This window comes from Bubalus bubalis, chromosome 7 (genome assembly GCF_019923935.1).
Source record: "Bubalus bubalis isolate 160015118507 breed Murrah chromosome 7, NDDB_SH_1, whole genome shotgun sequence".
NCBI classification, from domain to species: domain Eukaryota; kingdom Metazoa; phylum Chordata; class Mammalia; order Artiodactyla; family Bovidae; genus Bubalus; species Bubalus bubalis.
The window spans coordinates 97,076,149-97,088,778 of record NC_059163.1 but is presented as its reverse complement, the minus strand read 5'-3'; the positions used below and the strand labels follow the sequence as shown (position 1 = coordinate 97,088,778).

Sequence of the window (12,630 nt, the reverse complement as noted above, 5' to 3'; positions counted from 1 at the left end):
ATCTTTTAGGATTTGAAATAACTCAACTGGAATTCTATCACCTCCACTAGCTTTGTTCATAGTGATGCTTCCTAAGACCCACTTGACTTCTCATTCCAGGATGTCTGCCTCTAGGTTGGTTATCACACCATCATGATTATCTGGGTTGTGAAGATCTTTTTTGTACAGTTCTGTGTACTCTTGCCATCTCTTCTTAATATCTTCTGCTTCTGTTAGGTCCATACCATTTCTGTCCTTTATTGTGCCCATCTTTGCATGAAATGTTCCCTTGGTATCTGTAGTTTTCTTGAAGAGATCTCTGGACTTCCCCATTCTATTGTTTTCTTCTATTTCTTTGCACTGATCACTGAGGCTTTCTTATCTCTTCTTGCTATTCTTTGGAACACTGCATTCAAATGCATATATCTTTCATTTTCTCCTTTGCCTTTCGCTTCTCTTCTATTCAATGCTATTTATAAGGCTTCCTCAGACAGCCATTTTGCCTTTTTTGCATTTCTTTTCCTTAGGGATGGTCTTGATCCCTGCCTCCTGTACAATGTCATGAACCTCTCTCCATAGTTCTTCAGGCACTCTGTCTATCAGATCTAATCCGTTGGATCTATTTCTCATTTCCACTGTATAATTATAAGGGATTTGATTTAGGTCATACCTGAATGGTCCAGTGGTTTTCCCTACTTTCTTCAGTTTAAGTCTGAATTTGCCAGTAAGGAGTTCATGATCTGAGCCACAGTCAGCTCCTGGTCTTGTTTTTGCTGTGTAGAACTTCTTCATCTTTGGCTGCAAAGAATATAATCAATCTGATTTTGGTATTGACCATCTGGTGATGTCCATATGTAGAGTCTTCTCTTGTGTTGTTGGAAGAGGGTATTTGCTATGACCAGTGCATTCTCTTGGCAAAACTCTATTAGCCTTTGCCCTGCTTCATTCTGTACTCCAAGGCCTAATTTGCCTGTAACTCCAGGTAATTCTTGACTTCATACTTTTGTATTCCTGTCTCCTATAATGAAAAGGACATCTTTTGGGGGGTATTAGTTCTAGAAGGTCTTGGAGGTTTTCATAGAACCATTCAACTTCAGCTTTTTCAGCATTACTGGTTGGGGCATAGACTTGGATTACTGTGATATTGAATGGTTTGCCTTGAAGACAAACAGAAATCATTCTGTCGTTTTTGAAATGCATCCAAGTACTGCATTTCAGACTCTTTTGTTGACCATGATGGCTACTCCATTTCTTCTAAGAGATTCTTGCCCACAGTAGTAGATATAATGGTTATCTGAGTTAAATTCACCCATTCCGGTCCATTTTAGTTTGCTGATTCCTGAAATGTTGATGTTCACTCTTGCCATCTCCTGTTAGACCACTTCCAATTTGCCTTGATTCATGGACCTAATATTCCACGTTCTTATGCAATATTGCTCTTTATAGCATCAGACTTTACTTCCATCACCAGTCACATCCACAACTGGGTGTTGTTTTTGCTTTGGCTCCGTCTCTTCATTCTTTCTGGAGTTATTTCTCCACTGATCTCAAGTAGCATACTGGGCATGTACCGACCTAGGGAGTTCATCTTTCAGTGTCCTATCTTTTTGCCTTTTAATACTGTTCATGGGGTTCTCAAGGCAAGAATACTGAAGTGGTTTGCCATTTCCTTCTCCGGTGGACCACGTTTTGTCAGTGCTCTCCACAATGACCCACCCGTCTTGGGTGGCCCTACACCGCATGGCTCATAGTTTCACTGAGTTAGACAAGGCTGTGGTCCATGTGATCAGATTGGTTAGTTTCCTGTGACTGTGGTTTTCATTCTGTCTGCCCTCTGATAGAGAAGGATAAGAGGCTATGGAAGCTTCCAGATGGGAGAGACTGACTGAGGGGAAAGCTGGGTTTTGTTCTGATGGGTGGGGCCAAGTTCAGTAAATCTTTAATCCAATTTTCTATTGATGGGTGGGCCTGTGTTCCCTCTCTGTTATTTACCAGAGGCCAAACCATGGTGGCTTCCCTGGTGGCTCAGATGGCAAAGCATCTGCCTGCAATGCGGGAGACCTGGGTTTGATCCTTGGGTTGGGAAGATCCCCTGGAGAAGGAAATGGCAACCCACTCCAGTACTCTTGCCTGGAAAATTCCATGGATGGAGGAGCCTGGTAGGCTACAGTCCATGGGGTTGCAAAGAGTCAGACATGACTGAGTGACTTCACTTTCACTTTCAAACTATGATGGAGGTAATGAAGATAATGGCGACTTCCTTCAAAAGGTCCCATGCATGCACTGCTATACTCAGTGCCCCCAGCCCTGCAGCAGGCCACCGCCGACCCACACCACAACCAGAGACTCCTGGATACTCATGGGCAAGTCTGGGTCAGTCTCTTGTGGGGTTACTGCTCATTTCTCCTGGGTCCTGGTGCACACATGGTTCTGTTTGTGCCCACAAGAGTTTGTTTCCCAGTCCTATGTAAGTTCTGGTGGCTCTGTGGTGGGGCTAATGGCGACCTCCTCCAAGGGGGCTTATGCCATACCCAGGTCTGCTGCACCCAGAGCCCCTGCAGCAGTCCACTTTTGACCTGTACCTCCACAGGAGACACTCACACACAGTTCTGTCTCAGTCTCTGTGGGTCTCTGGGTCCTGGTGTGCACAAGGTTTGTCTGAGCCCTCTGAGTGTTTCTGGCGGGTATGGGGTTTGATTCTAAATACATTTTTGCTCCTCCTATCTGTATCAATCTGACTATCCCTAATTTGGGGGGCAGTGATTTGCCCTGTGACCTCAGTTCTTGGATGGAACTAAGAAGAGTTGATTTGTTGAATTTTCAATTTGTTCAGCTCTTTATTTGTTGTTAGGATAGAGTGATGATGTTGGACCAGAAACTGAAAGTATCTGGGATATTAACCTTTTATAAATATTTGGTGACAATGAAATGTTCTAAAATTTTAGTAGGGAAGCTAAGTTTTATACAACTTTTAAAGGCAACAGCTGTTTGAAAATTTGGGGCTTAAGTTTAATAAAAACATTAATATTGCCAGAAGTATAATGTTCCTTCTAGCTACCTTAAAAATAAATGTCTAAAGTAGGTTTTAAATAAAAATCTATTAATTGTTTCTAATTTCCAAAATTTGACATCAACAGTCATGACAAATACTAAAATATAGATCTGTTAAGCAGTTATTATATTTGACACATTCAAGGAACTATTTCCTCTTTGTCCACATATTGCTTATAAATAGAGCTGCTCGTCTGATTTGGAGTGTATAGATTAAGCAGTGGCTTTGTTGGCTTATTGGAGAAGGAAATGGCAACCCACTCCAGTATTCTTGCCTGGAGAATCCCCATGGACAGAGGAGCCTGGCAGGCTAGAGTCCATGGGGTTGCCAAGAGTTGGACACGACTGAGTGACGGTCACTCTTCTAATATTTATCAAATCCACATTTCTCATTTTCTATCCATTTACATTTCTTATTTCACATACCATTTGTAATAGCTTTATTCAGTGTTCCTTGTGGAGGACAAGAGCCCTTCTTTTCCATCTGTGGTTTTGTTTCCTCTGTTTCTGGCAAGATGGTTTCCTTAGTTTCTTCATGTTCATTAGCACTGGTAGCTTTGAGGATCTGAAGTAAAACAAAAAAGCTTTTTAAGAAATATACTTTCCCCCACAGAGTCCAAAAGTCTGTTCTTTATATCTGTGTCTCTTTTGCTGTCTCAATATAGGTGCATCATTACCATCTTTCTAGGTGAGGGTGGGATGATTTGAGAGAATAGCATTGAAACATGTATATTATCATACGTGAAATAGATCACCAATCCAGGTTCAATGCAGGGTGCTCAGGGCTGGTGCACTGGGATGACCCTGAGGGATGGGATGGGGAGGGAGGTGGGAGGGGGGTTCAGGATGGGGAACACATGTACACTCACAGCTGATTCATGTGAATGTATGGCAAAAACCACCACAATACTGTAAAGTAATTAGCCTCCAATTAAAATAAATAAATAAATAAAAAAGAAATATACTTTCATACAATTTTATGAGTGTAAGAAACCACCAAATCTCATAACTAAATTTACATTATTATTGTGAACATGGAAAATTAGATGAGCAGCCCTATTTACAAGCAATAAGTGGACAAAGAGGAAATAGTTCCATAAGTTAGCCAGAAGGAACGTATCAAAGTTATTTAAATTGGATCACGACTAATCTGTTGGAGTTCTGATGTAGAAATCTTTTTCTGGAAGTCTGTCCAGTAGAACCATATTATTTTAAATTTTATTTCGAATTTACAATAAATTTACATAGATTATAATGAAGTCTTTATCAATTCAGTTCAGTTGCTCAGTCGTGTCCGACTCTTTGCGACCCCATGAATCACAGCACGCCAGGCCTCCCTGTCCATCATCAACTCCCGGAGTTCACTCAAACTCATATCCATCGAGTCAGTGATGCTATCCAGCCATCTCATCCTCTGTGGTCCCCTTCTCCTCCTGCCCTCAATCCCTCCCAGCATCAGGGTCTTTTCCAATGAGTCAGCTCTTCGCATCAGGTGGCCAAAGTATTGGAGTTTCAGCTTCAGCATCAGTCCTTCCAAAGAACACCCAGGACTGATCTCCTTTAGAACGGACGGGTTGGATCTCCTTGCAGTCCAAGGGACTCTCAAGAGTCTTCTCCAACACCACAGTTCAAAAGCATCACTTCTTTGGTGCTCAGGTTTCTTCACAGTCCAACTCTCACATCCATACATGACCACTGGAAAAACCATAGCCTTGACTAGACGGACCTTTGTTGACAAAGTAATATCTCTGCTTTTTAATATGCTGTCTAGGTTGGTCATAACTTCCCTTCCAAGGAGTAAGTGTCTTTTAATTTCATGGCTGCAATCACCATCTGCAGTGATTTTGAAGTCTTTATAGATAAAAGTAATTAAAATCAATGGTGAGTATTTTAAATATTTTTAAAAAGGACTTTTTTGACTCTTAAAAACTGTAGAAACTCCTATTTTAAAAGTCAACAATTTATAATTCTGCTGCTGCTGCTGCTAAGTTGCTTTAGTCGTGTCCGACTCTGTGCGACCCCATAGACAGCAGCTCACCAGGCTCCCCCGTCCCTGGGATTCTCCAGGCAAGAATACTGGAGTGGGTTGCCATTTCCTTCTCCAATGCATGAAAGTGAAAAGTGAAAGGGAAGTCGCTCAGTCGTGTCCGACTCTTAGTGACCTCATGGACTGCAGCCTACCAGGCTCCTCCATCCATGGGATTTTCCAGGCAAGAGTACTGGAGTGGGGTGCCATTGCCTTCTCCATTTATAATTCTAAATATGACCAATTATTATTTACTAAAACAAGACCGACAAAAGTTGGTCTAATGACTTACTCTAATGACTTACTCTATACACTTGCAAATATGAAAACCTGGGTCTCTTCAAATGTACAGCAGAACATTTTAATTAATTTACCTTTTTCTTTACCTCTAATACTCTACTAAGTTTATCCTGGACATGGCAAGAAATAATAAGCCAAATTTCTATTATTCCTAAAATCTGCTTTAGTTCCAAAATAATCTACAGTCACCTCTTATCATGTTTTCATTCCTTTTCTTAATCAGATCAGATCAGATCAGTCGCTCAGTCATCTCCAACTCTTTGCGACCCCATGAATCACAGCACGCCAGGCCTCCCTGTCCATCACCAACTCCCGGAGTTCACTCAGACTCACGTCCATCGAGTCAGTGATGCCATCCAGCCATCTCATCCTCTGTCGTCCCCTTCTCCTCCTGCCCCCAATCCCTCCCAGCATCTGAGTCTTTTCCAATGAGTTAACTCTTCGCATAAGGTGGCCAAAGTACTGGAGTTTCAGCTTTAGCATCATTCCTTCCAAAGAAATCCCAGGGCTGATCTCCTTCAGAATGGACTGGTTGGATCTCCTTGCAGTCCAAGGGACTCTCAAGAGTCTTCTCCAACACCACAGTTCAAAAGCATCAATTCTTCGGCACTCAGCCTTCTTCACAGTCCAACTCTCACAGCCATACATGACCACAGGAAAAACCATAGCCTTGACTAGACGGACCTTTGTTGGCAAAGTGATGTCTCTGCTTTTGAATATGCTATCTAGCTTGGTCATAACTTTCCTTCCAAGGAGTAAGTGTCTTTTAATTTCATGGCTGCAGTCACCATCTGCAGTGATTTTGGAGCCCAGAAAAATAAAGTCTGACACTGTTTCCACTGTTTCCCCATCTATTTCCCATGAAGTGATGGGACCGGATGCAATGATCTTTATTTTCTGAATGTTGAGCTTTAAGCCAACTCTTTCACTCTCCACTTTCACTTTCATCAAGAGGCTTTTGAGTTCCTCTTCACTTTCTGCCATAAGGGTGGTGTCATCTGCATATCTGAGGTTATTGATATTTCTCCCAGCAATCTTGATTCCAGTTTGTGTTTCTTCCAGTCCAGCGTTTCTCATGATGTACTCTGCATATAAGTTAAATAAGCAGGGTGACAATATACAGCCTTGAAGTACTCCTTTTCCTATTTGGAACCAGTCTGTTGTTCCATGTCCAGTTCTAACTGTTGCTTCCTGACCTGCATACAAATTTCTCAAGAGGCAGGTCAGGTGGTCTGGTATTCCCATCTGTTTCAGAGTTTTCCACAGTTTATTGTGATCCACACAGTCAAAGGTTTTGGCATAGTCAATAAAGCAGAAATAGATGTTTTTCTGGAACTCTCTTGCTTTTTCCATGATCCAGCGGATGTTGGCAATTTGATCTCTGGTTCCTCTGCCTTTTCTAAAACCAGCTTGAACACCTGGAAGTTCACGGTTCACATATAGCTGAAGCCTGGCTTGGAGAATTTTGAGCATTACTTTACTAGCGTGTGAGATGAGTGCAATTGTGCGGTAGTTTGAGCATTCTTTGGCATTGCCTTTCTTTGGGATTGGAATGAAAACTGACCTTTTCCAGTCCTGTGGCCACTGCTGAGTTTTCCCAATTTGCTGGCATATTGAGTGCAGCACTTTCACAGCATCATCTTTCAGGATTTGGAATTGGTCAACTGGAATTCCATCGCCTTCACTAGCTTTGTTTGTAGTGATGCTTTCTAAGGCCCATTTGACTTCACATTCCAGGATGTCTGGCTCTAGGTGAGTGATCACACCATCGTGATTATCTGGGTCATGAAGATCTTTTTTGTACAGTTCTTCTGTGTATTCTTGCCATCTCTTCTTAATATCTTCTGCTTCTGTTAGGTCCATACCATTTATGTCCTTTATCGAGCCCATCTTTGCATCAAATGTTCCTTGGGTATCTCTGATTTTCTTGAAGAGATCTCTAGTCTTTCCCATTCTGTTGTTTTCCTCTATTGCTTTGCATTGATCGCTGAAGAAAGCTTTCTTATCTCTTCTTGCTATTCTTTGGAACTCTGTATGCAGATGCTTGTATCTTTCCTTTTCTCCTTTGCTTTTCGCTTCCCTTCTTTTCACAGCTATTTGTAAGGCCTCCCCAGACAGCCATTTTGCTTTTTTACATTTCTTTTCCATGGGGATGGTCTTGATCCCTGTCTCCTGTACAATGTTACAAATCTCATTCCATAGTTCATCAGGCCCTTTTCTTAATAGGGCCTATTAAAACTAGTTATTTTTAAATGACCACTTCTCATTTTTAAACCAAATATATGAAAAAAACTTATTAACTTTAAAAAGAAATTTTAATGTTAGATAGGTTTTTACATCATATGTTACAATATAGTTTTAAGCCTTTACCTCAGGAGTTGTAGATGACTGGACATTTTCATCCTCCAAGTGTTCATTTTGTGGTTCTTCAGTGTACATGCTAATATTTAAAAGTAATTTGAAAGAAAAAAGAAAAATACTATAAGTCCATTTGAAAACAAACATGGTTAAGTGGGATTAATTTGTTACCATAAAGTTTTATCTCAGTCATGTCAGATATCTGAATAGTCTAAATAGTCCAAATAGTTATTTTTAAAGTTATTAATCAAAGTCATGTGCATGAGTTTTAAAAATCGTAACACAAAAAATTTAATACTTCTCAGTAGCTCATAATCCTGGGCCATATCTTAAAAGCATGTATTAGAAAACTCAGTTCTTCATTTCATGCACTGAACTAGTACGTTTGTGATAATTTCCATAATCGATTTACTGTATCAGTCAACTCCTGCAAAAAGATTTAAACTTAAAACCTACATCTATCAGAATAATGTCTTTATATGTGGTCCATTGGAAAGGTCTGTAGGTCCAACATTTAAACAAAATAAAATAGCTTTTATTTTGAGTAAGAATGAACTAGGAAAAAAAAGAGTGAACTAGAACCACATCATGGGAAGAATTATTTCTGGAAAAGCTTATTTTAAAACATCTGTTGTTTCTACCTTCTCTGTGATCTTTGCTTCTTTGAGGGAGAGTATCTTTGCCTTAAAAATATCTTTCAATTCTTGAGTTACTGTTGAGGACAAAATTAAAGATTTCAAGTTTTAATTTTAAGTACTTGATAAGAATGTGTTTCAAGTATCTATTTTTTTAAAGGCAAACAATTTTAATAATGAAAGTTTTTAATGAAATGGAACATTAACATCTGAGTAAACCATATGCTAACCCATTCCAGTGTTCTTGCCTGGAGAATCCCAGGGACAGGGGAGTCTGGTGGGCTGCCGTCTATGGAGTCGCACAGAGTCGGACACGACTGAAGGACTTAGCAGCAGCAAACCATATGTTGGGCGCTTACAGCAACCCTATGGACCATAGCCCACCAGGCTCCTCTGTCCATGGGATTCTCCAGGCGTGAACACTGGAGTGAGTTGCCATGTCCTCCTCCAGGGAATCTTCCTGACCCAGGGATTGAACCCTTGTTTCGTATGTCTTCTGCATTAGCGGGCAGGTTCTTTACCACTAGCACCACCTGGGAAGCCCTGAATTTTAATAACCAAAGTTTTTAATGAAATGGAACATTAACATCTGAGTAAACCATATGCTGAGTGCTTACATATATTCTCACTTTAATAAAGCAAAATATTAGTGTTTAAAATCCTTAAAGAGGGGAAGGGAGGCTTAAGAGGATGGGGATATATGTATAATTATGGCTCATTTATGTTGTTATACAGCAGAAACCAACACAACATTGTAAAGCAATTATCTTTCAATTAAAAAAAATAAAATCCTGTAAGGAATCATAACTGAATTTATGACACTAAAACAGAAAATAACATTTATTTTAAAAATATGATGAAACAAATTAGATCTCTAAGTCCTTTTAAAGTAGAGTTTCATTTTAATTCAAGGGAATATCAAAATTATTAGACTGACTACCTGTCATTATCTGTTAGACCAAAATCTGAGTGTTCATAAGCTCTGTGATCAAGAAATGTGGGTCAATCACCTAAGCTGGGTCAAGTTCTGAAGGGATAGGCTGAGGGTTCAGTTCAGTTCAGTCGCTCAGTTGCGTCCAAATCTTTGTGATCCCATGGACTGCAGCACACAGGCCTCCCTGTCCATCACCAACTCCCGGAGTTTACTCAAACTCATGTCCATCGAGTCGGTGATGCCATCCAACCACCTCATTCTCTGTCATCCCCTTCTCCTCCTGCCTTCAATCTTTGCCAGCATCAGGGTTTTTTCAAATGAGTCAGTTCTTTGCATGAGGTGGCCAAAGTATTGGAGTTTCAGCTTCAGCACCAGTCCTTCCAATGAATATTCAGGACTGATTTCCTTTAGGATGGACTGGTTGGATCTCCTTGCAGTCCAAGGGACTCTCAAGAGTCTTCTCCCACACTGTAGTTCAAAAGTATCACTTCATCAGCGCTCAGCTTTCTTTACAGTCCAACTCTCACATCCATACATGACTACTGGAAAAACCATAACCCTGACTAGATGGACCTTTGTTGGCAAAGTAATGTCTCTGCTTTTTAATATGCTGTCTTAGGTTGGTCATAACTTGTCTTCCAAGGAGTAAGCGTCTTTTATTTTATTTTATTTTTCATGCTTTGTAATCAGTATATTAAAGAGACATTCATACATTTCAAGAATTGCTTAAATTCTGATACCAGATTTAAGCTTGTGAACATATGACTTTAAACATACAATTAAAGCTATTCATCATAATTTGCTATACTACCAACATTAAATTACAGTTACTCTGGAGCATAAGTTAAATGGTTTAAAGTAAGCCTGTAACATACCTACAAAAACACCTTCCTATCTCATACATGCAAATTACTTCTCCATGTAAAGGTCTCATCACTCTAACTTCTAAGTTTCCCTGCTCCAGAAGTCACTACTCTAAGGCTTACTGTGGTCCAAAGGTCAGGGGGCGGGGGGCAAAAAAAGTAACCAGGACCAATAGCTATATATATTAATAAAAGATGGCACAGCAAAAGAAGGGAATGCAATTCTACAAGTGCAAGCCCTCAAGAAGCAGCATATTATGATAAACCCCTTCTTTACAAAGGTATCATTTCTATCAGTGATACCACAGGCTAAATTAAATTATACAGCATGCCATCTTCAAGTAACAGTTGAGGCAATAGAATAAATGCAGAAGCATCACAATGAATCCCACTTACTACATACAGATCAACACTTCTCTACATTAATTTCTTTGTCTGACTGCCAGTTAAACACAGTTTTAATTTCATAGCTTAACAATTAAGGGTCATACACTGAAGTCAATACATATACTTGCAATTTCAATCTAAGCTATTCCATGTACATAGCTGAAATCAATTACAAAGTATGGCCTAACAAATGCTAGGGGAAATTTTTTAAAGTCATTTTTACAAGTACTAAACTTATCTTGCACACTGAAGTCATCATACATACAGGGCAAAGTCAGAGCTTTTATATTTGAGTTTATTCTTCATTTAACTTTTAAACACTACTATAGTTGAATATTAAAACAAAAGCAAGTAGTGAGCATATGATGATTATAGTCCTTTACTCAATCACTACTGCAAATAAAACACCAGCAGTGAGTGTTATTCACAGGCCCTACTAAGAGGTCTGACACTGAACACCACCCTGAGGATGATGTTCATCATCCTCATATGCTTCTCCATTGTAATGGCGCCGTCTTTCCTGATTTGGAGCAAAGTCCACTAATTCTACCTGGTCCATTTCATCAGTCTCTTCTATTTCCTTCCTCTCAGGCAGAAGTTTTTCCAGCAAAGAGAGTTTATCAGGAGAGAGAAAGCCATTCTCAGGAAAGTTTACCTTAAATTCAATGATTAGGCGACCCTTTTCGTATGGCCTATGATAAATTGGCATGCCTTCATTTAGCACACACTTGATATCTCCATGCTTGACAATCTGACCTGGATGAGAAGTGATGACTATGGTTCGGTTGTCAAGAGTAGATATTGGCTTCTGGAAGCCACACAACGCCTCAACCAGCTGTATATCCATACACATGAAAAGGTCTTCTCCTCATGGAGTAAAAACAGCATGGTCCTTCTGATCTAAAACAATGATAATATCTCCTGGCTCCAGTCCTGGTTCTTGGTCTCCTTCACCATGGAATGTTATCTTCTGGCCATCTTTCATGCCTTTGTCAATATGAACTTCTAGAATTTTCTTTTCTCGAACTATCTTCCTTCCATTGCAACTTTTACATCTATCTTTAGGACTGATCCGCTCCCCATGGCCCTGGCACTCCATGCAGACAGACTGAATTTGTTGAACCATTCCAGGTCCTATCTGATGAATTCTTATTTGCATTCCAGTACCTCGGCAATTGGGACAGCATTCTACCGCTCCTTTTTTACCACCTCGGCCTTCACATTTGTCACAAATCACATTCTTTTGCAGAGCTAGTTTTCTTGTTGCACCATTATATAAATCTTCTAAAGTTACTGTAAGTTGATGGACAACGTTTTTACCTCTCCTCTCTCTCTGCATCCTGCCTCCTCCTCCGAAAAACATATCAAAGATGTCCATGGGGGAGCCAAAACCACCACCTGCTCCACCTTCTTTAATTGCCTGTTCTCCTCCTTTGTCATATAATTCCCTTTTCTTTGCATCAGAGAGCACTTCGTAAGCTTGAGAAATCTGTTTAAACTTCTCGCCTTCATTTGGATTCTTATCAGGGTGGTACTTCAAGGCCAGTTTCCTGTAAGCCTTTTTCAATTCTTCTTGGGTGGCATTGGGTTTGACCCCCAAAACATCATAGTAAGTGGTTTTCTTCACCATTTTCTACAGCCGGTGAGAGGGCCGATGCCGGTGTGGGGGAGCGGGAAGGAGCGGGTTGCTGTGCGCAGCTCGGGCAGCCGCCGCTCCTCCGCCTTTCACCGAGCGTTCTGGAAAGTTCCCGTAAGCATCTTTTAATATCATGTCTGCAATCACCATTGGCAGTGATTTTGGAGCCCAAGAAAATAAAGTCAGCTGCTGTTTCCACTGTTTCCCCATCTATTTGCCATGAAGTGATGGGACCAGATGCCATGATCTTAGTTTTCTGAATGTTGAGCTTTAAGCCACTTTTTCACTGTCCTCTTTCACTTTCATCAAGAGGCTCTTGAGTTCTTCTTCGCTTTCTGCCATAAAGGTGGTGTCATCTGCATATCTGAGGTTATTGATATTACTCCCTGCGATCTTGATTCAAGCTTGCGCTTCTTCCAGCCCAGCGTTTCTCATGATGTACTCTGCATATAAGTTAAATA

At 40.4% G+C, this 12,630-nt stretch overlaps 1 protein-coding gene and 1 pseudogene across 8 annotated transcripts in view; both read right to left on the bottom strand.

Annotated features, from left to right (window-relative positions):
• LOC102402637 (sodium/hydrogen exchanger 9B1) overlaps positions 1 to 12,630 on the bottom strand; it is a 73,031-nt gene that overhangs the window by 39,963 nt on the left and 20,438 nt on the right. For 4 of the 8 annotated variants that reach the window (XM_044946159.1, XM_044946158.1, XM_025290363.2 and 1 more), the window contains 3 exons: positions 8,356 to 8,426; positions 7,727 to 7,796; positions 3,457 to 3,595 (listed from right to left, as the gene is read on the bottom strand). In XM_044946159.1, the coding sequence (XP_044802094.1) occupies positions 3,457 to 3,595; positions 7,727 to 7,795 (208 nt within the window). In that variant the 5' untranslated portion in view covers position 7,796; positions 8,356 to 8,426. The remainder of the gene's footprint in view (positions 1 to 3,456; positions 3,596 to 7,726; positions 7,797 to 8,355; positions 8,427 to 12,630) is intronic. The other 4 variants (XM_006047325.3, XM_044946160.1, XM_006047324.3 and 1 more) reach the window with 1 other exon arrangement.
• LOC102403189 lies at positions 9,947 to 12,292 on the bottom strand (annotated as a pseudogene).